This window comes from Hemitrygon akajei, chromosome 13 (genome assembly GCF_048418815.1).
Source record: "Hemitrygon akajei chromosome 13, sHemAka1.3, whole genome shotgun sequence".
Taxonomy (NCBI): domain Eukaryota; kingdom Metazoa; phylum Chordata; class Chondrichthyes; order Myliobatiformes; family Dasyatidae; genus Hemitrygon; species Hemitrygon akajei.
In genome coordinates, this window is record NC_133136.1 from 49,352,398 (window position 1) to 49,376,612 (window position 24,215).

Sequence of the window (24,215 nt, forward strand, 5' to 3'; positions counted from 1 at the left end):
AATGGTCAAGCTTGCTAACACAAAGTACACTGCAGATGCTGTGGTCAAATCAACACGTACAAACAAGCTGGAGGAATTTAGCAGTTCGGGCAGCATCTGAGGAAACGAGCAGTCAAAGTTTTGGGCCGAGACATTGACTGCTTGTTTCCACAGATGCTGCCTGACTTGAGTTCCTCCAGAGGCAACACGAGTGAATCTGCAGATGCTGGAAATAAATTTTTAAAAAATAAAAACACAAAATGTTGGCAGAACTCAGCAGGATGCTGTCTGGCCTGCTGAGTTCTGCCAGCATTTTGTGTTTTTTTTAACTGAGTTCCTCCAGCTTATTTGTACATGGTCAAGCTTGCTGCAGTTGGCTTACGCAATTTTATTTTCTCTTCCAGAGGAACAAAAAGCTGCTTCAAAACCAAGGCTTGGATCAGTTAAAGCCGCTTCAAATTTGGGATGTAAAACAGTAAAAGGTACATTCAACTCTAAACTGCCTGTTCCCACTTCTGGGTTGAAACGAGTTAACAGCATATCATCAAACAGCAGTAGTGTATCAATCCAGAGTGTTCAGAGCACTTGCAGTAGTAGAGGTAAGTGTCACTCTTCTTATACTTACCTAACCTGTTGGGAAATTCAAGTTATTTGATATTAAGCAATGCTTTGGGCTTTGGATATTTCTACAGCAACTTGCCAAGGTTACATATTTACTTCAAATGCACTAATGCAGATGCTTTACAAGGGCATGTGTTCTTTAAACCAGTAAAGGTTTTTTTTTCGAGTTTGCAGACCATGCAAACTGCTAAACAGATCCATCTTTCATTGATTATTGCGCCTCTAATTAATTTGCTTGGCTGTAGGATTCCTGAAATGGGCTGGAAAACAGTGCCTCATTTGGGAGCAAATTTAAGAGTTACATCAGGGCAATAATTGTACAGAACTGGTGAGGGGTACAGTTGGTCATATGACCCTTTTTATTATTTGTAGTGCAGCAATGATCAATGTTATGCATAAGCAGAGAGCAGTTGCAGTAATGTTAGTCTTGCTGCCTAATGAAATAAGCACGTCTTGAGGATCAGATTACATTTGCTCTCCGTTTAATGAGTTTCATTGTTTGACAGCATCCAGCTGAAATAGAAAAGGATTTCAAGAATTTGTTAGTTGTTTTCTGGTGTGACTAGTTTAAACGCATGCTTGAATACTGTGCTGTAAGAAATAAACAGCACAGCACCCTGGAACAAAGACCAGCTACGGTGTACAGGAGTGATGCACTGTTCTCCAACAAAAAAATAAGAAAATATCTACAAAACATGTATATTGTAGAAATTTGCTCCATGATTTCAGAATTTTTGGTTCTGGACCAGGCATCAGGAATGCAGCGTAAACGCATCTAAGGGCAATTTTTCAATGAAAGAAGCTTGTACTCTATATGCTGCCGCTCTTTGTTTCCTTTTTTGATTGGCCGTCTCTTTGTGCGTGTGTAGCTGGAGCACAGCACACAGGCATGCCTAGCAAATTACTTTATTTCCACTCTATTTCACTGAGGGTCAGTGTAGGAAATGGCAGCATGAGCAAGGGTGAAATGTTACTTCTGCGTCTGCTTGTTTTTGGACCATTTCAATGACTGTACCAGGAGGACTTCGAAGCTGCACTCATACCACTTTTTCTCCACATATTTTCTCTAATTCGACACTCGTGCCACCAAACACTTCAGGAAGTCGTAGTGATGTCATGTTTGTGACCTTTCTATTAATTGGATCTTATAGTTTTTGTATTGTTCCTTTGTTAGCAGTCTTCATTGGTCGACCTAAATATCAGCACTTCAAAAGTAAGTTAAGTGTTTCTAAAAATAAGGTTTTATTTTAACTCATTTGGAGTTTGAATTGTGAATTTTACTTGCTTCAAATCTTAATTGTAAGGTTTTGCATAGCTGCAAGATGGAGAATGGCAGTACAAAAGCAGTTGCATTCTTCTGTGATGGTAGAGAAAAATTACTGCATAAGTAGATGGATTCCTTTGGGACCAGTTCCCTTTGTGATGTCACTGGTTAAGAATGAATTGAAGCCCTTAAGGCAATTAAGAAAATGTTTATTTCTGGTTTTTCTGCCAGATGCACTGACAAACCTTAGTAAATAACAAATGTGTGAAATGGTTACTGCATGAATACTCCAATGCACGACAAAAGGCTGATGGCTGCAAGCAGAACAAAGTGCTCTCATTCCAACAAAGAACTATGAATTTTAATGGATTAAATCTGCAAAGCTTTAACCAAAATTATAAATCCAAGATGTAGCTTCATGAGCTGGGAGGTGCTTTGATTTCGGAGCTTTGATTTTCAAAATCGTGTCCTGGTACTGCCTCCTCATGTGACTTGTGCTCGTGCAGCAATAACTGCTTCCATTTGTCAATTTCATCCTAAAATGAAAAAAAAAGAACCTGCTTTTGCTTAGCTAGCACATAATTTGGAAAATGCTCCTAAAATTATTTTTTTATATATATATCTATATCAAGTCTGGTTTTAAGGTAACATGGACTAATTAGGTCAAATTTGAAAATTTAATTGTTAGATTTCTGTTTGGTCAGAAGTGAACAGATATATCAATAGTTCTTATTAAAAAGGGTTTTTGAGTAGAACTTTTGGGTCTCAATTTTACCCGTTTCTGCTGGAAGGTATTTGTTTCAACAGAATTAAATTAGTCTTGTTGGAAAAAAGTAGAGCTGGTGAATTTTTAAGTCGGCAACACTAATTAATATAGTTGCATTGAAGATTTGTGATTCGTAAATCTTGGACTTTGTAAAGAATTTGTATGTGTTTAAACTGGGTCGAAATACCATGTGATGCTAAATCTGCTTTACTGTGGTTTAATGTGCACATGGGAAAATTGCTCATGAACTTGCAGTACAATAGCATGTATCTACTGCCAAGCAGTTATTAAAATGCTTTTTTGAAGTTTGGAATAATATTCTGGTGCTAGGTATTTCTAACAGTGGAATAAATCATTAGGCTAAGTTGGCAATACTAGTAAGTCTTCTATATTTAAGATCTGTCTTGTGCAGTTCAGTAAATACTAAATGTGCAATTGTAAACAAAAATGGAAGTTGCTTCCAACATTCTTTCCCTCCCCTCTAGCTGCAGTTGCCTCAGTTCATCACAGAGATGCTTCAAGAGAACGTTTACTCTCTGCATGTGCCAACCGCATTCAAAATCAGTATGTTTCAGAACTAAAAAATAAATCTGCATCTGTCAAGACCCCATGCAAAGGTATATATATTCATTTAAACAATATTGAGTGAAAACAGTATAGTTTTGTGGTGTGCACAATATTATATATGCATGCCCTGGATTTCAGAATTTGGTTGGAGCCATTTATTTTGGGATGTTGGATTCTTCTGCTGCCAAACTTCGTGCATTTGTGTAGAGTGAAAATGAACATCACTTTTACTGGATTTGTTGAACTTGTTACTGGGTGCTCAAATGACTTGACCTGAAAGGAGTTCCAAAGGTTTAGGAATTGAAGCTGGTTGTTTGTTAATCTTCCATGCTAAGGCTGTTGCATTTTGTTAGAAAATAATATGCACAGTTTCAGACTTTTCCTTTTTACTGTTTTGCTGCAGTTTTTTTCTATCTTTTGTAATGTTTCATGGTTGCTAGTGTGGCTCTCCTTCCCTTCTACCTGAGATCAGTGCTTTAATTTATCTACTTCGAGGCTTAAAAAGGCAAGGATATTTAATAACTGATCCAAAATAGATTTGTGGGCATCTCTAAATCAGATTCTGTCTGCGTGCAATAGCCAAATGCAGACTCAGTTGCTGCCTGACCTCCTGCATTTTTGTGTGTCCTATGTGAAATTGCCTCCTTTTGAATTCTAAAGTTGAAAAGAAATGCCATCCAATTTGTCTTGTTCCATAGTCTATCTTTGTGATTAATCAAGACTGTATTTAAAAAAAAAGCTTCCAAACTGGGCTGTGATTTAAGGCAATGCTTTCAAGTTCTGTTTTCTGTATGTAGTGCACTTTGCAGTAATATAAAATCTATTTGGTTCTTCAATTTGTTGTACAGAAGTCCTCTAATAAAGTATTTTACAATATTTTGAAAGGATTTTTGGTATTGATTTAGAAGAATAATTCTTTTTTGTCTTGCAAATTTGCGTGGGGTTTAACATTTTGCAAACTAGTAATTGCATGCTACCTTTATAAATTTATAGGAGCATGGAGAAATGCAAACAGTGTGAGCAGGATCCTTCCAGGATCTGTCCCAAGGTCCACAAGACAATTAAGCACTTCCAGCAAGTTAAAAGGTAAGCACAACATTAAACTGTCAATTTCAGCAGCCAGATTAATTGGCCATGGGGGTGTAGCACTCAACTTTATCCTGTTCATCTTTGGTTTTGTGAGTGAGGTGAGATGATATTCAGATTTCACTGTTTTTTCATGGTTTGATGACTGTTGATTACTTGCAGTTTAAATTTAATTCAGTTTGCCAAGATTGGGCAAAACTGCTTCTTACAAGGGCACAAGATGTTTGGCCAAGATTTTGTTGGTTTGTTTAATGGAAGCAAGCTGCAGAGCCTGAACCTTCAGGAAATATGTTTGCTGTCCTAATTAGTTTAATGGATAAATTGGTCTGAAACCTGTTTGGACTTGGGTTTGATTCTGTTCTTCTAAGGCCAAGTGGAGTGAAATTGGCTTTTTAGTCCCCACCCCACCCCTTTCTGCCTGAAATTGTTATTTTATCAGCTGTTTCAATGGCAGCACTATGACATGAAATAGACCATGGATTATGTTCCACTCTCAAAGGATAGCTTGACACTTCATTAATGGTTTCATGTGGATGCTTTCAATTCAACTGATTTATAATTTGTTATGGTATAGAAGAACGACCATGTGCCTATGTATAGCATTTTGGGTACTTCTGGTAATTTACATTTTAGAGAGATAAACTTGACTGCTATAGTGCCAACCAATGTGCCTCAAGTTAGGGCAGTCTGCTTGGTTTTAAATAGCAAATTCAGAGTTTGCGCAAGTTCCACAGCTTAGGGATCTGAAACTGCTTGAGGTCTAGTTGGCTGCAATGGACTCAAAGATACAAGAGCTGGTTAATAATAAACAAAGTATAATGGATGAACCAGTGGAGATTGGGCATGGTTGATGGGAATTGCAAATTATTGTGGGCTGCAGAGGGATAGAGAGTGGGAAATGATAGGGCATTTTATTAGTGAAGTTTGAATTGCAAAAGAGGCGTACATTTGTGGACAGGTAGTGCAATGGATGGATGTTGGTAGCAGTGAGTAATGTGGGACTGTTTTTGGGGTAATTGGCTTAACCTTTTGAATGGTTTATTTTAACCAAAATGGAGGCCAGAACAGTTCTAATACACTTCCTTGTCAAATTATTAGATGGGCCTCATTGCTTAGTTTAGGTAACTCATTCCAGAGAAATGAAAAAAAAAGCCCACATTTCACTTTGTTTACTCACCCACCCCAAACTTGTTTTCTTTCTCTGAAGTTCGTTCCAGTCCATTCTGATCAATGCACACTCAGTTCCAGTTCCCTACATTTAGGCCATACCACTAAGCCTCACCTTTCTGTGAACCTATCCAAGTGTTGTTCAAATGATTGTTGTACTGCCTTAACCACTTCTGGTAGCTTATTCATACCTCTAACCCTCCGGAAAAAGTTTAAAGTAAATGTATCAACAAATTATACAGTGGCATGCAAAAGTTTGGGCACCCTGGTCAAAATTTCTGTTACTGTGAATAGTTATGTGAGTAGAAGATGAACTGATCTCCAAAAGTCAAAGTTAACGATGAAACATTCTTTTCAACATTTTAAGCAAGATTAGTGTATTATTTTTGTTTTGTACAATTTTAGAGTTGGGGGGGAGAGGAAAGGAGCACCATGCAAAAGTTTGGGCACCTCAAGAGATTTCAACTCTCATAACTTTTACCAAGGTCTCAGACCTTAATTAGCTTGTTAGGGCTATGGCTTGTTCACAGTCATCATTAGGAAAAGGCAGGTAATGCAAATTTCAAAGCTTTATAAATACCCTGACTCCTCAAACCTTGTCCCAACAATCAGCAGCCATGGGCTCCTCTAAGCAGCTGCCTAGCATTCTGAAAATTAAAATAAATGATGCCCACAAAGCATGAAGGCTGTAAGAAGATAGCAAAGTGTTTTCAGGTAGCCGTTTCCTCAGTCTGTAATGTAATTAAGAAATGGCAGTTAACAGGAACGGTGAAGGTCAAGTTGAGGTCTGGAAAACCAAGAAAACTTTCCAAGAGAACTGCTTGTACCGTTGCTAGAAAGGCAAATCAAAACCCCCGTTTGACTGCAAAAGACCTTCAGGAAAATTTAGCAGACTCGGGAGTGGTGGTGCACTGTTCTACTGTGCAGCGACATCTGCACAAATATGACCTTCATGGAAGAGTCATCAGAAGAAAACCTTTCCTGCGTTCTCACCACAAAATTCAGCGTCAGAAGTTTGCAAAGGAACATCTAAACAAGCCTGATGCATTTTGGAAACAAGTCCTGTGGACTGATGAAGTTGAAATAGAACTTCTTGGCCACAGTGAGCAAAGGTATGTTTGGAGGAAAAAAGGGTGCAGAATTTCGTGAAAAGAACATCTCTCCAACTATTAAGTACGGGGGTGGATCGATCATGCTTTTGGCTTGTGTTGCAGCCAGTGGCACGGGGAACATTTCACTGGTAGAGGGAAAAATAAATTCAATTAAATACCAGCAAATTCTGGAAGCAAACATCATACCATCTGTTAAAAAGCTGAAGATGCAAAAAGGATGGCTTCTACAACAGGATAATGATCCTAAGCACAGCTCAAAATCCACAATGGACTACCTCGAGGTGCAAGCTGAAGGTTTTGCCATGACCCTCGCAGTTCCCTGACCTAAACATCATTGAAAATCTGGATAGACCTCAAAAGAGCAGTGTATACAAGACGGCCCAAGAATCTCTCAGAACTAGAAGCCTTTTGCAAGGGAGAATGGGCAAAAATCCCCCAAACAAGAATTGAAAGATTCTTAGCTGGCTACAGAAAGCATTTACAAGCTGTGATACTTGCCAAAGGGGGTGTTACTAAGTACTGACCATGCAGGGTGCCCAAACATTTGCTTCAGGCCCTTTTCCTTTTTTGTTATTTTGAAACTGTAAAAGATGGAAATAAAAAAGTAATCTTGTTTAAAATATTAAAGAAATGTGTCATCTTTAACTTCATGCCTTTTGGAAATCGGGTCATCTTTTACTTAGCTATTCACAGTATCAGAAATTTTGACCAGGAGTGCCCAAACTTTTGCATCCCACTGTATATAGTGCCATATTACAACCCTGAGATTCATTTTCTTGCTTTCATTCAGCTGACTTGATGGGCCGAATGGCTTAATTCGGCTCCTATGTCTTATGGTATAAATGCAAGGAACACAATAGAATCAATGAAAGGCCCCATGCAACAGGACAAGAAAGCGACCAATGTGCAAAAGCCACCGAACTGTGCAAATACAAAAAGTAATAATGAATCAGTATCAGGTTTATTATCACCGGCATGTGACATGAGATTTGTTAACTTAGTAGCAGCAGTTCGATGCAATACATAATATAGAAAAAATAATAAATTGGGTAAATTTTATTCAGTATACATATATTGGATAGATTAAAAATCATGCAAAAATACAGATTCTATATTTTTTAAAAAAAAGTGAGGTAGTGTCCAAGGATTCAACGCCCATATAGGAATCAGATGGCAGAGGGGAAGAAGCTGTTTCTGAATAGCTGAGTGTGTGTCTTCAGGCTTCTGTACCTCTTACCTGATAGTAACAGTGAGAAAGGGACATGCCCGGGTGCTGGAGGACCTTAATGGACGCTGCCTTTCTGAGACACTGCTCTTTGAAGATGTTATGGGTACTTTGTAGGGTTGTACCCAAGATGGAGCTGACTAAATTTACCACCACCTTTTGCTCATGTGCAGTAGCCCCCCCCCATACCAGACAGTGATGCAGCCTGTCAGAATGCTCTCCATGGTACAACTATAGAAGTTTGAGTGACATACCAAATCTCCTAATAAAGTATACCTGCTGTCTTACCTTCATTGTAACTGCATCAATATGTTGGGACCAGGTTAGATCCTCAGAGATCTTGACACCCAGGAACTTGAAACAGCTCACTGTCTCCACTTCTGATCCCTCTGAGGATTGGGTTGTGTTCCTTCATCTTACCCTTCCTGAGGTCCACAATCAGCTCTTTTGTCTAACTGACATTGAGTGCCAGGTCGTTGCTGTGGCACCACGCCACTAGTTGGCATATCTCACTCCTGTACGCCCTCTCATCACCACCTGAGATTCTACCAACAATGGTTGTATCGTCAGCAAATTTGTAGATGGTATTTGAGCTATGTCTAGCCACACAGTCATGTGTATATAGAGAGTAGAGCAGTGGGCTAAGCACAACCCCTGAGGTGTGCCAGTGTTGATCATCAGCGAGGAGGATATGTTATCAGTAATCCGCACAGATTGTGATCTTCTGTTTAGGAAGTTGAGGATCCAATTGCAGAGGGAGGTACAGAGGCCCAGGTTCTGCAACTTCTCAATCAGGTTTGTGGGAATGATGGTATTAAATGCTGAGCTATAGTCGATAAACAGTATCCTGACGTGGGTGTTTGTGTTGTCCAGGTGGTCTAAAGCTGCGTGAAGAGCCATTAAGATTGCATCTGCACTTGATCTATTGTGGCGATAGGCAAATTGCAATGGGTCCAGGTCCTTGCTGAGGCAGGAGTTCAGTCTAAGCATCACCAACCTCTCCAAGCTAGTGATTAAGCAATAAATATCAAGAACATGAGCTGGAGTCCTTGAAAATTTGTCCATGGGCTCTGAGAATAGTTAAGGTTCAGGTGAGTTAAGTTATCCCTTCTGGCTCAAGACCCCGATGGCTGAAGGGTAATGACTGCTCCTGAACTTGGTGGTGTGGGACCTGAGGCTCCTGTACTACCTTCCTGATTGGAGCAGCGAGAAGAGAGCATGGCCTGGGTGGTGAGGGTCCTTGATGGTTGCTGCTTTCCTGTGATTGTGCTCCATGTAGATATATTATGTTCATGACGGATGAGTGAAAAGGATGATTGAGTTTATTGGCTCATAACTAGTAAATTTATATTTAGAAATGCATAAAACTTTGAAATGTGTAAAGGTTGTGATAACTATAAGACTACCATATTGTAAAAATGTTTTAAAAAATGCCAGAACTTGATAGCAAATGAGAATTAAGGGCGACTGGGCTTTTGTTCCTTAGAAAAGAGTCATCAGTGTTTAGTCATTTACAATTAATAGTGATGCCAAAACAGGGTGGATTCCTGTCATTCTCCAATTTAAGGTTGGGTTGCATAAATGATTAACCACCCTTGCGTTTGCAAATTTGAGAGGTTTAACTAGGTGTCAGCAGGCTTCAATGCTCATTTGCCAGGTGTGGTCACATTTCATTTCAGATTGAAATTTAGTTGCTTTGTACACACTATTTGAATTAATGTGGCTACCTCAAAAGTTTCCAATTTGTAAATGGAAATGGTATTTTAAATTTTGGGCTCGGACATTTTCATGAAGGAAACTTGCTGGGGAGAAAAGATGATTTATATTCTGCAGTTGTTTACTCATTAATGCCTATCCATATTGAAAAAAAATGAATCGATATATGGTTACCAGATATCATTGGACTACATCTACAGTATTAAAAGGTAAGTTAATTAAGAGGTGTTTTGTCTTTCAGTCAGTTGCTTTTTAGATCATTGTACAGCTGGTTCATAGCAAGTCAAATTTTCTAAATGCTTTGTACTGTCACTCACTGAATTAATACTGTTTACGTACAATTTCACATAGACTAGATCAGTTAGCTTAAACATTGGCAAATGAGCTGTGATCACAGCCTTAAGTTGCTGGTTTGCATGTATAAGTAGTTTATTTGCTACTGAAACTTTTGTATTATGTACATGTTTTAGATTAATTATGGTTGAGTTGTGAAACTGCATTGTTACATAAAAAGCAACATCTGTCATTGTCAAACAAATTTACAATTTAGGTGATTTCACAATATGTAAAGAATTCAAAGTATAGTTGTTGAATTCTGCAAGACATTGTAGTGATTTTAATTTTTGAAAAATTGGTAGGGGAAGAAAAAGACCTTAAGTGTATTCAGATTTTTTGAATGCAATGGTTAATTCCCTTTAAGAAAAATATCAGAGCTTGTATTTTTGAGAATTGTTGACCACGATATCAAGTGGTAATAGTAAGTATCCATTGCCATGGTTAAAGTTATTTACATTTCTGAGTAATTCAGTTTCATGGTTGATATTTGTACCTGCGTAAAAACTAGCTTGTTTGGTGTACGTGGAAATGAAGGAATTTGTAGATGCTGGAAACAAAAAAAAACACAAAATACTGAGAATAGGTCTTAGCAGCCTTGGTCACATTAGTATGAAGAGAAGAAAAGTTAGAGGTGTAATTAAAACTGGCTTATTTTACCAACTTGGCCTGAATGTTTCAGTCATTTTACTGCTGTTATGCTGTGGTGGTCTTGCTAATTCATCTCTGGTTTGCAGTGTAGTTCACTGGTTGTTCTCTGCATTACTATTGTTACGAACCCCGTAACTGGGTGTCTTACCAGCAAAGATGGGAGTAGCCGTTGAAGTCTGATGATACTATTTTTAACAGTATTTATTAGTAAAAATACTCAAAAATATTATCAATGCAAATATACAGATAATATACGTTATCAATACTAAACCTAAAAGTGCGGGTATAATAATCATCAATAAGAAATAAGCTCTAGCGTTGTCTAGGGGATAATGAATTGTCCGATGGAAATATAAAGTTCAGTTCAGTTCATACAGGCTGCAGTCGTTGTTGATCACTGTGTTGCAATTGTTGGAGAGAGAGAGAAAGAGAAAAAGCAGTAACAGCTATTAACTTGCCGACTTTCCTTTTACGATCTGAATCTTGTGATTCGTTGTTGTTGTGGCCATTCATGTATGACCCCTCCGCGTCCTTTAGCTAGACCGTTCCGTGGTGGACTCGTCACCCAGGCAAGGGTGGACACACACACAAGCCCCCACCGGTCTCGTAGCATTTCTCCTGGTGCGTCTGAGGGGTGTTCCCCAGACCCTACTTTTATCCCCACTCACGAGGTTTCAGATGTCAATCAGGCTGGGATGATGTAACACATCAACCAGCCCACTCTGGTTGCCCCCTGAGGGGTTTCAATGAATAGAACAGTACTCAATACACAATTCCTTCTCCAAGAGACAATAGCAGTAATCTCTCTCTTTGTCAATAGGAGACATTCCCCCTTTGTGTATCCCTGCATTCTCTCTCTCTCTCTCATTACTGACATGCTGTTTCTCTCTCTCATTTCCTAAATATCAGACCCGAAATAATAGCGAGTTTGCGATTCTCAAAAAGGGGGGGGGGGGCGGGCATTGGCGATTCTGTACCCTTCTGCCCATCAGAGTTGCTCCTCATTCGTAACACTATTTAATGCACACTAAGCTGAATGGGGTTTTGGTTACAATGCAGAATGTTTGTTAAGCCTTTGAATGGGAGCAGGGAGGGAAAACCCTGACCAACTGGGGCAAATTCCCTTGAATGCTTTTTCTCATTGAACTGTTATCCCCCCCAAAACTTCATGATGTGGGCTGATGTGTGGGGCACCTTCTCTTTTATTTTCAGATCCCAAAATTGATGTAGGCTTTTTAACTAAGTGTGCTAGAAGTGCTAGTGCAGCCTTGGGTCAAGCATCTGTGGTCGGACCATGCGTTAATGTATTACTTTGAAGATCCTTCATTAAAACTGGGAAAGTGGAAAAACAAGCTTGTTTAATGTTGTGAATGTGCGGATGGAACCAAGGCAATACCTAATAGGATTGCTTGGGGGTGAGCTGTAAATTAAAAGGATCTGGTCAATGGGTTAATAAGGGCAGTGGAAAAACACAATGGGAGAAACAAAATAGAAACTGGCAGAACATGTCCAACAGGTCAGGCTGTCCCAATAAAAACAAAGTTACCCAATGTCACAATGAGCCTTATTTGTTTCGATGAAGGGAAAGCAAGTTCTCCCAAGTTGTAGAATTGCTGATCCTCTGCTTGTGTTGGGCCTCACTAGAGTTAGTACATCATGCCACACTTCAGTGTGATGGCAAATTAAAAATTAGTAGCAACAATTTGATGGAGATGGTAACAAGGAATATAAAGACTGAAAGCATATACCAAAAAATTGTCAGATTTAAAGAAAGGTGAAGTAATTCAGTTTGCAAGAGAAGGACATGGTAGGTAACTGTTTTGACGAATCTAATAAAGGATTCTTGTACATAAGCTGGTAGTATTGTGAACTTTAAAATGTGAAAGCTTGTAAAAGGCAGTAGGATATGACAGTAAAAATCATAGACCAAATACTTAAAAACATAAGCCTATCAATCTTCTTGTATGTCCCATTTAGTGCATCAGTCTGAAGTTGCATAGGAAAAGAGTACATGCAGAGCCAGGTGTGTAGGTCTTCAGTCAAACCCCTAGAATCATGGCCAAACAGCCACTTTGATGTTAAAGTTCATGATCCAAATTTATTTGGTCTGCCAGAGCTTTCAGTACTAGTGTACTCTTGAAGCAATTGTATTTGGTAATTCCAGCAATCAGTTTTTGATTCCATTGTTCTTGTAATGAGTAGTTGGAAATGTATGCTATCGGCTCTAAAATATGTAATATATATATTTGATGTTTGCTCTTCAACATTAACACTTCAGTGTTGTAAGAAATTAAAATTCCAGGTTTGGAATCTGGTTTCTGAGGTTTTTTTTAAATGAGTATTAGCAAAGCAAGCTTGAGCTAATCATTGAATTGTATTCTGATTCCTTTGTATATCACATGTAAATCAAAACGTACAGTGGATTTCATATGTATTAACTGTTAACACAACCAAAGGATGTGCTAAGAGGAGCTTGCAAGCCCACTCTCAATTGACCTTTCCTTCCAGCTCTGCATTGAAACATTCAGTACAGTCGGCCCTCCTTATCTGTGAGGGATTGGTTCCAGGAACCCTTGCGGATATCAAAATTCGCGGATGCTCAAGTCCCTTATTCAACCTGTCTCAACTCAGTGAATCTTAGGACCCAGCGGAACCCCAGACCTTATTCAACCTGTGGACATTAGGACCCGCCGGCAGAACTCTTGAATCCGCTGTGTTTCTGTTCACAAAAATAATCACGATCACGATTGAAAATAAAGTGGAAATAATACAGCAATCAGAAAGAGGTGAAACACCATCGGTCATTGGAAAAATGTTAGGCTAGGTCGGTCGACGATCGGAACAATTTTAAAGAATTAAGTGAGAAAGGCCCTGCCCTGATGAAAGCTACAATTATTACTATGCAACACAGTGGTTTAATTATTGGGATTTGGGGTTTTTGATCCTCCACATCAACCCAACACGGTGGAGAGTGCGCTTGGAAGTGGTCTGTCACTGGATCGAACAACTTCTCGAGCCTGGTGCTGAAACATACGTTCTAAGTGTTTTATATGTATAGCAAGGTAAAATATATACTAAGACAAATGTTTAACTAACTGACGCTAAATAATATCGGATGTACCTGTTTCGACTTGCATAGTAAGAGAACTTCCGATTTTTTTTCAATCCCGATCCACGATAACCCAAGTACATCCTCCTGAATACTTTAAATCATCTCTAGATTACTTATAATACCTAATACAATGTAAATACTATTTGAAATGATTGTTAATACTGCATTGTTTAGGGAATAATGACAAGGGAAAAAAGTCTGTACATGCTCGAGCAACAAGTGCTGGAAGAGCAGTTCCAGGTTTTCGTGATTCGCGGTTGGTTGAATTCGTGGGTAAGGAGGACCGACTGTAATTGATGCCTTCTAATGCTGTGAATCCAATTATTTCTGTGTTTACCTGATTGGTCTTGCCTAACACTTTTAAATGAGCAGAATCAAAAACTTGTTGGCTACACTATCCTCTTTGATAAATAGGGTCCTGTTTCTCAATGGTTCAGCTCTGATATCACTGCCTTGTTTGTTTCTATCTTCAACCTTCCCAGGCTGTACAACTCTTAGATCTCTGCAGTCAATTCTGGATGTATGTACATCATTGAATGTCCTTTCCATATCTTTGGCAGCTGTAAAACTGTATTTATTTTCTCCAGATTCTGGAGAGGTGTATGGTAGAAACTAGGTCAGGTGTAGCAGTCTTTGTCAGAGCAGGACGTAATCCTGGAGCCCACTTGCAGATCAACCCTGTTGAGATTTGAAGGTTTGTTTGCCCCATGGGACTAATAACCTGTTCGTGGACTTGTCTGTTGGAATTGCTTGTAAGGAAGTATAGTAACTTGGTTGTACCAACAAAGGAGGCAGGGTGGAAGGTGGAAGTGCTTGGTTTGTAGTTAACCACTGAGCAATATAGTACTTTTTTGTGACTATATGAAAGTACATAACTGCAAGACGAAGTTTTTGTCAACATACTTGGTACTCAGTCACCCTTCATTTGAATCATGTCTAAACTGAACAGAGTTAATATCTATGTAGATATTACCAACTGCCAAAAGAGAAGCTGCTTAGCTTTCATAATAGAATTCCCAAGAAATGGTCAAAGCAGCCCTGTTTTCCCCCATAACATCAAAGGTTGATCATCGGGTAATTTGTACAGTAAACCTTTTGTCACATTTGAAAAATAGCAGCAACTCCATCCCAATTGTTTGAATAGTGTTTGTTATAATTCATGCCGACAGATGTGAAAACATTCACAATGAACCTTTTGTAAGGATTCCAGTTTCTTGTTGAAATGAAGAAAAAATCCCATTCAATCACCCCAGCATTATGGTATGCTTAAACTTCAGCATAAACCAAATGAATAGCTATTTGCATTTCCACCATCTTGATGCAAAGTTGAATTCTCTTATTCTGTTGCACAGCATGTTAGGTGATTATGTTCCAATCAAAGATTTGGTTTGCATCTTTTGTTAAGTTATTGCTTAAAGGGGGGAAGCTATTATTGGAGAATAAATTTTTGAAACATGGAATTGTTAATAAATGACTTTAGTGAAGCTTGATGCTCAATGCTGAATAATCTACTCCTAAATTTTAGTGTTAAGCTAAGTGTTCAACTGCAAACTTATGGGTCAAGACTACATATTGATGGATTAATTGCTTGTCAGTAAGTAAATGGTGTTAGACTTAAGAACAAAATAAGCATTTCCGTGTATCAATCCTATTTGTTAGGTTCAGTCATGCTTTCCAAGTTGTTGCAACTAGATGGTGACACATTCAGAAATTCACGTGGACTTCATTTTCATTCCCACAATACACCTCAAGATAAAGGAGTCCAGAAGTTTTAATTTCATTGTTTTGGGATCTGGCTGACAAGATGAGCATAATATGCACATCCTTAATTGCTTTTGAAAGTGGTGCTGAGCTGATTTGAATTGGTGCAATCCTTTTGGTGAATCTGGCTTCACTGAGAGAACTTCTGGATTTAGAGCCAGAAATTCTGTACACCAAGTCAAGTTCAAGTCAGAATAGCTTGAAGAGGACCCTTTGGATGGTATGCTCTTTATGTCCTCGTCCTTAATGGTAAGGATTGTAAAGTGAAACAGGACAAGTTTTTTTTAAAAAGAAGCATCTTTTAGATTAGTGAGGATGATTTAGGACATGGCAGTGAATGTTTTCATGGACTTCAAAGCATTTGATAAGGTCCCTCGTGTTAGGATAGTCCAAAAGATTGTTGCATGAGATGCATGTTCAGTTGGTAAGTTGGCTACTAAATCAGCTTGGCCATAGTCAACAGAAGGATAGTCGTGGAAAGGGATTTCTCTGACTGGCATAATCTTAATTTCCCATTCTCAAAAGTTGAGTGGGAGTGCGAGATCATTGGGGTCAAGGCAGAAGTGTTGGTGTGTTGTATTTAAAACCAAGCCATAAATCCCACTTGTGGCATGCCCTGACACAAGCATACAAATTGCTGCTCCATTAGGGGACATGTTTGTTATGGCTGTATTGGGAGCATAATGTGTGCTTTATTTGTCTTTAATAGTGGCATTTGCTTATTGCCTTTGGAGAATTGAACAAATTTGAGTGTTTCCAAAGAGATTTGGGCAGTAACACAAAATGATGCAGGTTCAGTGTCTGCTTAATGAAGTTAAGTTTTCTTAATCCAGTGTGGTCAAAGTGGACTTCATTATGGCTATCACATGCAGCTTTCAATCCTTGTTTATTTTACTTGATATTTCACTATTGGATGTGACAGTGGCCTAACTGAATTTAGTGAGGGCTGAATATTGGGGCGACTTGGTTGGTATAGCACTTTACAGTACCAGCGACCAGTATTCAATTCCCACTGCTGTCTGTAAAGAGTTTGTATGTTCTCCCTGTGACCACATGGGTTTCTTCCGAGTGCTCCTGTTTCCTTCCTCAGTTCGAAGACATACCAGTTGGTAGGCTAGTTGGTCATTGTAAATTCTCCCGTGATTAGGCTCCAGTTAAATTGGGGTTGCTGGGTGGCATGGCTGGAGGGCCCATTTCACACTACAGTGCAATAAATAAATGTAATTGTGCAAATGAGTACTGTATCTTGAGCTGTTGGATTTGTAGCATATGCTTTTTGTTATTACAATGCTTCCAGAAGTTTATTTTTAAAATTATTACTGTAGATTTATAATTTCATTCAGCAAAACTGGTTTGAGAATGGAATATCGTTGGAGTTCTTAAACTTTTATTGTACATATTTAATGATTCTTGTGAAGTACTTAAAGCACAAACTTAGCAGCATTAACCATCTTGAAACTCAAGTAACATAGCTGTGCAATCTTTGTTAAATGCTACTCATTGAAATTGATTTTGTATTTAAGATTTTCTGCTTGAGTGATTTCAGATTTCAAATTTAGAACCTTTTGGAGGTTATTACTTTCAGAAATAAGTGTGAAATCATTATTTGCTCAGATACCCCAGTAAGTAATGATAAAGCTGTGCAATTTGTACTTTTCTAATGTTCTATTGATTTTATCATGATCTTGAAAAAGGAATACATATCCAAAATTTACAATCCCTTCGGTGACCTAATACGCAACCAACTCATAAGATGTAGGAGCAGATTTAGAATTGGCAATTCGGATCGTTTGAGTTTGCTTCACAATTCAAATGGCACTTGGAATGGATTTAATTATGTCAATTCTAAGTGTCAATTTTTAGAGATACACCATGGTACAGAGCCTTCTGTGGCCCAGCAAGCTGCAGCACCCAGAACCAACCCACCTATTTAACCCTCTCCTAGTCACAGAACTATCTACAATGACCAATTAAATTACTAACCCTACGTTTTTGGGAGGAAACCGGAGTACCCTGAGGAAACCCAAGCATTCATGGCCAGGATGATGAATGTGAACTTTGTCCTCAGCTGTAACAGCATTGTTCCTAGCATTGAAGTCGAGCAATAGTTCTATGCTTCAAATGAGAGCTCAAACTGAGCTTATAAGAGGCCCTTAGGCCAACACTTCATGTAAATGTAGAAAATAGCTGGGCAGCAAATACAAAGTAATTTAGAGGAGGACTCTTCAGTAAGGAACAGTTCTGTACTGTTTTTAGTAATCTGTTGATCCTTTGCCTTAGAATGAAGCTATTCTGTAATTAAGCTGATGCAACTTTTTTTTTAAAAATTGCTAAAAAAAAATGCTGTGGTTGGTCAGCTGCAAATGCTGCTTTCCACTGCCTTTTGGGTGCTGCTGGTAGAGCTGCACTGAGGGATAACTGGGTTGCTTAAAGCAAAAACCTGCACTTGGGGTGCCATGTAGTGTAGCAGTTAACATGACGCCATTATAACTCGGGGTGTTCCGGAGCTCAATTCGGGGGCCGTTCTGTATGTCCTCCCTGTGGAATGTGTGGGTTTTCTCCAGGTTTCCTCCCGCAGTTGAAAGACCTGCCAGGTAAGGTTAATTAGTCATTGTAAATTGTCCCGTAGTTAGGTTAGGGTTAATCGAGGTTGTTTTGGTTGCTGGGGCTGCTGTGTCCAGAAGGGCCTGCTCAGCACTATATCGCTTAATAAATAAATTTTAACGTTTAAAACTGCTTTCCTTATGAAACACGTTCATGGCTCCCAGTGTGCCGAACTTACCAGTTTGCCTGTAATATGGTCTGTTGAATTGGCTGGAATTTTCCCACATAGTGGAAACATTTATTCCAATGGCTCAACAATACATTGATTTTCATTGTAGTAAGTGTACTGCTGTCTAATTCAATGCATGTGCATATTGATGTAATTTAACTTGAATAACACATTTGTCCTTCCCATCCAAGAGTACTGTAGTCCAATTTCAAAGTCTGCTCATGACCCTGCTTAATATACTGCTTGTTCCACGGAACCAGAAGTTCAGAAGCATCATTGTAGTTTTTCTCAGCGGTTTTAATAAATTTGTGTTGGTAGTTACTTCCAGTGTGCATGGTTAATGCCAAAGGTCAGCAAGTTCATTTATTCCTTTTATTCTCTCCTAGTGACTTATGAAAGGAAATTGACGATAATAACTTTCCTAAACTACTGGGAATGCTTCATCCTGCAAAACGAGGTTTTAATTTGCTTCATGCAGGGACTCCAATGAAATTAAGTGTTCTTGTCTATTTAAATGTTCTGATTTTCACAAAGATAGAATGTGGTAGAAATCTTATTTGGCCGTTTGCATGGAAATAAGACAAGGCTGCCATTTACTGTGATCACTAATTGAACATAGTGTTTAGGACTGACTGCTGGATCTGGTGTTACAGTCAGATGACATGGGCTGGGAGACTTTCTCCTTTTTCAAGGATTTTAGCTAGGTGGGTTGTTGTCGCAATGTGCTTGATTCACAGTTGCTGTTACTGGCGTTAAAATTCCTCTTTATTACCCTAATTCATATATGTCAAACTCAAGGCCCGCGGTGGAATTATCTTTGGCCCGCGAGATAATATCTAATTACTATTAAAGCTGGCCCCAGTAATCGAAGCGCCTATGGCGTATGATATGGCTAATGCTGAGTTTATTCAGGTACCAGGTTTTCAGGGTTTTTAGTGTTTATTTGGCAGTCTTGCTCAGCAGTCTTCTTCATAAGAAACGGAATTTGTAAAGTGAAACACTTTGTAGTTATAGCAGAGACTGAGACACATGAGAGCAGGCTGAAAAAACGGAGGCAACGAAAGCTGCGTTCGCACGCGTCCGACTGATCCGGCCCGCATGAAGCTGCATTTTACTCAATCCGGCCCGTGACCTAAAATGAGTTTGACACCCCTGCCCTAATTAAATCTCCAGCTGTTAAAGCAATTCAAGTTTCTGTAGATGAATCATCCAGATTCCTGTCCACTTGTTCGCAATCACTTTGCTACCACCCAGACAAAGTGAGTAAAATTCTGTCTTCAGAATACTTAAACTTGTTCATAAGATGCTAGTTATTCTTTTGGAAGAATGAACTAATGCAATTGTTCCAAAATTTTATGCCAACTTACTGATTGCACATAGCTATTCTACCTATGGTGAACTGAAGCATATAGGCAACATTAATTCTATTAATTCTTGGCATTTAGCATGATCCATTGGATTCGTAAGGTAATTTGTGCTCTTGTTGCTGAATTAACGTGTTTGTACTATTAGGGCTAAACAATGTGAAGTATCCAAAAATAACAGTTCTAGAACATTCCTGTAAATTGTAACTTTCCATGTCTTGATCTGAGACAGGGTGTGGGACTAAACCTCAGCAGATTTGCAGCAGGAAACCTGTTTACAGAACAATAAGCTTACTGAGGCACCAGAATTCCTTTGAGGGATGTAAGCTTTTTATAAAAGAGAATAATCTAAAGCTTTAAATTCATCTTTTAAAGTCACTTTTGGCTGAGCCATTTAGTTAAGTATGATATTTTAATGTGAAGTTCTATCTTTGTTTCAAACCTGTCATTAGAAATTGCATTTTTCCTAGTTATAGTCCCCACCCCCACAATGTTTGTTATGACAGATTAACCATGAAACAACGTTTCATTTAGGGGCAGGCTTGTTTTGATTCAGTGGCTAGGTTTGCTGGCTGCTTAATCTTTGACTGTGACACCACTGAAGGAAATCTCTGCCAAATGGATATAGCTTCCCTTGAATGCATCTCAGATTTGAACGACGCATTGTTATTGTTGAATTCTAATTTCCTCTGAACCTAATGAAATAGCATGTTTTGTGTGGTGCTGGTGATGAGACGGATATTGTGACTGCAGATGGGCATGATTTCTTTCTCTGGTTCCCCATTATTTGGATAAAATGTTCTGGAGTTCAAGAATATCCTTAACCAAAGTCCGTATCCAACTGACAGTGAAAGGGTTGCTCCAAAACCTTCAATTTCTGTCGGCATACAGGAAGAACACCATTGTTTTTCAGAGAGGTTTGTGATGCATTGAGATGGGAGTTAAATACTTGATCAGAAATAGTGAATATTTACATATGTTATATGCATGATTTTGTGTATAGTACATAGAACTTCTCATTTTAAGATTTTTATTGTATGTGATATTTTGAAATGCTTGGAAGAACTTTTAAAAAGAAACTCGGCATTATTAAGCAATTTATAAAGGATGAAATTGACTTAAACTGCATCATTCTCCCAGAATACTGAAGTGGTTTTAAAATTATAAGCAAAAAATTATTTTTGGAAAAGAACTAATGTTTATAAGAAGTAATACTTCAGCTGTATGAGCAAAAATATTACATTTTGAGTAACATTTTAAGTTTGGTTAATGTTACTTGCAGCTATGGTGTACCAATTCAGGTGAGCTCAGTACTGTGGGAGACATCTTGTTTACCAATTTGTCAATTGCTTTACTTTAATGCATTAAGGTGAACTTCCTCAGAAACTATTACTCAAAGACGGTGGCCTTTATAATTACAAGTAAAAGTACTCAAAGGTTTTGGCACCAGATTTTCGTCTTCGAATCGGAAAGACTGATTTAGTGCAGAGCACATTGAAGTTGAGCTTCAGTCCTAGTGTGCCATCCAAACATTAATATTGAGTAGTCACTGTTTCAGGTTCACTTCATGTTAGTGCTGAATCTTGCAGTTTCTTTTACTGTAGTTTTGGCATTGAACAAAAACTAGCCTTTTTCATATGATATAATTGCACACCCTTCTAGAACTTTACCACCCACCTGCCAAACTTTTAATAGGAAAAAACTGCCTAAGCTGGTTACAGTTGAGCAGTTTTGCTCAATTATGTGTAGTACAGATGTGAGAGAGGGGAAGGATGTGGTAGTAGTGAACTGAGGGAGCATCTGGGGGTGGTTGGGTGTGGAAGAAGCAGTGTTCAGTCTTGCTATGCTTCATCAGGACTGGATTGATTTGGATAAAAGGCTAGTAATTTGATTCATCTTTTATATTACCAGAGTTACCCTGTAAAATAAATGTATTTAAACTTGAATCAGTTCATCTGTTCCATAGCACCAATGTAGAACCTCTTCTCCCCCCCCCACACCAGCCTCCACCCTACATTTATGAAAATCCCATACTATTTCCCTCCAAATACTCATGTTAAAGCCTAAGAATAAGTCTGTTTTCTGAGCAGTACCAGTTTTAATTAAATGACTCGTGTGGCCCTCGGTTCTAAAGAAGCTTTAGTTCACTCTACTCCCTAATCCTGCTACAGCCCTGAAGTCTTTGTGTATCTAATTAGAGTTTTAAATCCATGCGTCTGTTTCCACTATCTGTTAAAGCGGCCTATTTCAGATCATGCCATCTTGTATGTAAGGTTATTTTTGACTGGTCCTTTGGCAATAATCATCCTTCTGGTTAGCCTCTCCTGTCAGTGAAACTTAGCTTTTTTTTTTCAAATATTGCAATTTTAAATTTTGAAATGCTCCTTTAACTGTCACATTAAAGGACAAATGTCTGTAGGTGTTGGTGAAGAACATTCTAGTTGCATCACAGCCTGGTGTGGAGCCTCTTATGCACAAGATTGCTGAAGGCTTGAAGACTTTGCTGTCTCCACCATGGACACAGACCTCCTACCATTAAGTGGTGGTGCCTCAAGAATGTGCCCTCTTCTTACCCATACCATCAGGGAGCAGGTACAAGAGCTCGAAGACGTGCTTGCCTATTCAGCTTCTTCCCCTTGGCCATCAGATTTCTGAAGGGTCCATGAACACTAACTCTTTGTTCTGATTATTTATTTTGCAATTTATTGTATTTTGTTTTTGCAATGTCCTCCTGCAAAGCACATGCCACCTGAATAGTCATTATAAACCTAATTTTATGACATAACATCTCAAATATTCTTATAGTACGTATGTGGTTTTAATTTGTTCCGCAACTGAAAGTGTTGAGGCAATGTCACTAATTATTGCCAATTTACAAAATGCTAGACATGAGATCAAAGAGTGGAGTATTTAACCACAAAGGAAGATTGTTCAATAGATTGCACATGCATAAGCTGAGAACAAGAAGTTCTCATTGTTAATGCTGTGACAGTTTTCTATGATTCAAAGTACATGCTGAAAGCTACTGGCCGCAGAATGGGCATAATCATGGGACCAAAGTCTACATTGTTTTTGCAGTTTTCTTGCCTGAAGATTCAAATTGTCAGTCATTGAGTACATTAAAAATTGAGATTTAAAAGACTGGGGATCAATTGAGAAATATCACTGTTTCAGCTGTGATTTTGAAAAATAAAATGGATCATTTGGGAAAACAAGGTACTTAGTAGTGTAAGGGTCTATGTTGGATTATTTAAACTACCCTAATCTCATCCAAGATGGACCTACAGTACAAGTAGATATATTTCAATTTGTTTGAAATCTGGCACTGAGGGGGTGGGTTTTAATTTGGTCCACAACTGCTAATGAAGCATGCTCAAGTCTGGATAGTGAGACTTGGGACATACAACAACTTTTTGAAATGTAGGCAGAGAGAGGGTTTGAGAAGAGTTATCGTCAATATATTTTTGTGTTGCTGTATTGCAGTTACAGATTCAGTGTGTTTAAGTTGATGGGTTGGGGTGCCATTTCAATGGTTTCCTGGATGTTTAAGTTTGATTCATACAAGCAAGTAGACTGTAGCTTCCATTTGCAGTCCATTTCACATTGCAGGGTGAAACTTGATGGTCTAGCAGTTCAATATACTTTATGAAATGCAGAGTATGTATATTTGAAAGGCCCTTCTGGTTATGAGTGGTCATGGGAATATGGTGGTAATGCTGTTTGTTTAAAATCAAGACAATAAGGAAAATTTGACCATAGGGTTAGTAAGAAGTATTGAGATTTGGCTTGGTTTTAATCATTTTAGAAGGGCAAAAATGAAGAGAAGGAAACTTACCAGTATTGGTCTCAGTAAAAGTATTGGTATATACCTGCATGAAGTATCTATATCACAAATGAAGTGATATACCTAATACATTTATCAAAATCTCAGACTGAGGCTGTGATTCTAGTTCCGTTGTAGTCTATGCATCTCAAGAACTTGCGTAAATGTGTTTGTGGTGAACGATTTAAATTTGCCACAACAAATGGTTCTTTGGTAAAACTGGGGGTGAATTCAAAACCAGGGGAGAGCTGAACTCTGGACTTAGCAGTAGAAATGAAGTTGATCATTGTGTGCACCCTGGTCTAGATGAATTAAATTAGCTGCTGCTGCGTTAGTGACTAAAACTGATATTTTGGCAGTTGCGGTTCAGACATGGTATGCATTTACGTGGTAAGAGGCACTTCAGACTTGCGTAAGACTGTGATATGGTTGAACTGAAAGACTGATTTGTTATGTGGACTATTTCTAAGTAGATCTGCATAATGCACATTGTATCACACTGTAGTTTTTCTACTCTGACAAACTGGTTCTTCTCATTCCTTAATATAAAATCTCCTCTGACTGACTTTTCAGCAAGCTCTTAATCATCTCCATTTCTTTTCCACTTTGGCGTAGATAATAATTTCCTATTACCCTAATTTTCTTGTTATTCATATGTTCATAAAGGATGATAGATATTTGGGTTTCATTTTGCTTCTCAATTCATAATGGTGGATGTCAGTCTGTTTTGTTTCAACATTTAAGAGAAGTTTGGATAAGTACATGAATGGGAGGGTTATGGAGGGCAATGGTCCAGGTGCAGGTCAATGGAACCAGGTAAAATAATAGTTTGGCATGGACTAGAAGTGCTGAAAGGCATGTGAATGCTATGGTACTTTACCAATTAAATTGCACA

The 24,215-nt window shown here is 38.5% G+C and overlaps 1 protein-coding gene across 4 annotated transcripts in view; it reads left to right on the top strand.

The window, feature by feature from the left end:
• mtus1b (microtubule associated tumor suppressor 1b) overlaps positions 1-24,215 on the top strand; it is a 140,062-nt gene that overhangs the window by 52,870 nt on the left and 62,977 nt on the right. For all 4 annotated transcript variants that reach the window (XM_073064573.1, XM_073064572.1, XM_073064571.1 and 1 more), the window contains 3 exons: positions 384-578; positions 3,116-3,247; positions 4,191-4,283. In XM_073064573.1, coding sequence (XP_072920674.1) covers positions 384-578; positions 3,116-3,247; positions 4,191-4,283 — 420 coding nt within the window. The remainder of the gene's footprint in view (positions 1-383; positions 579-3,115; positions 3,248-4,190; positions 4,284-24,215) is intronic.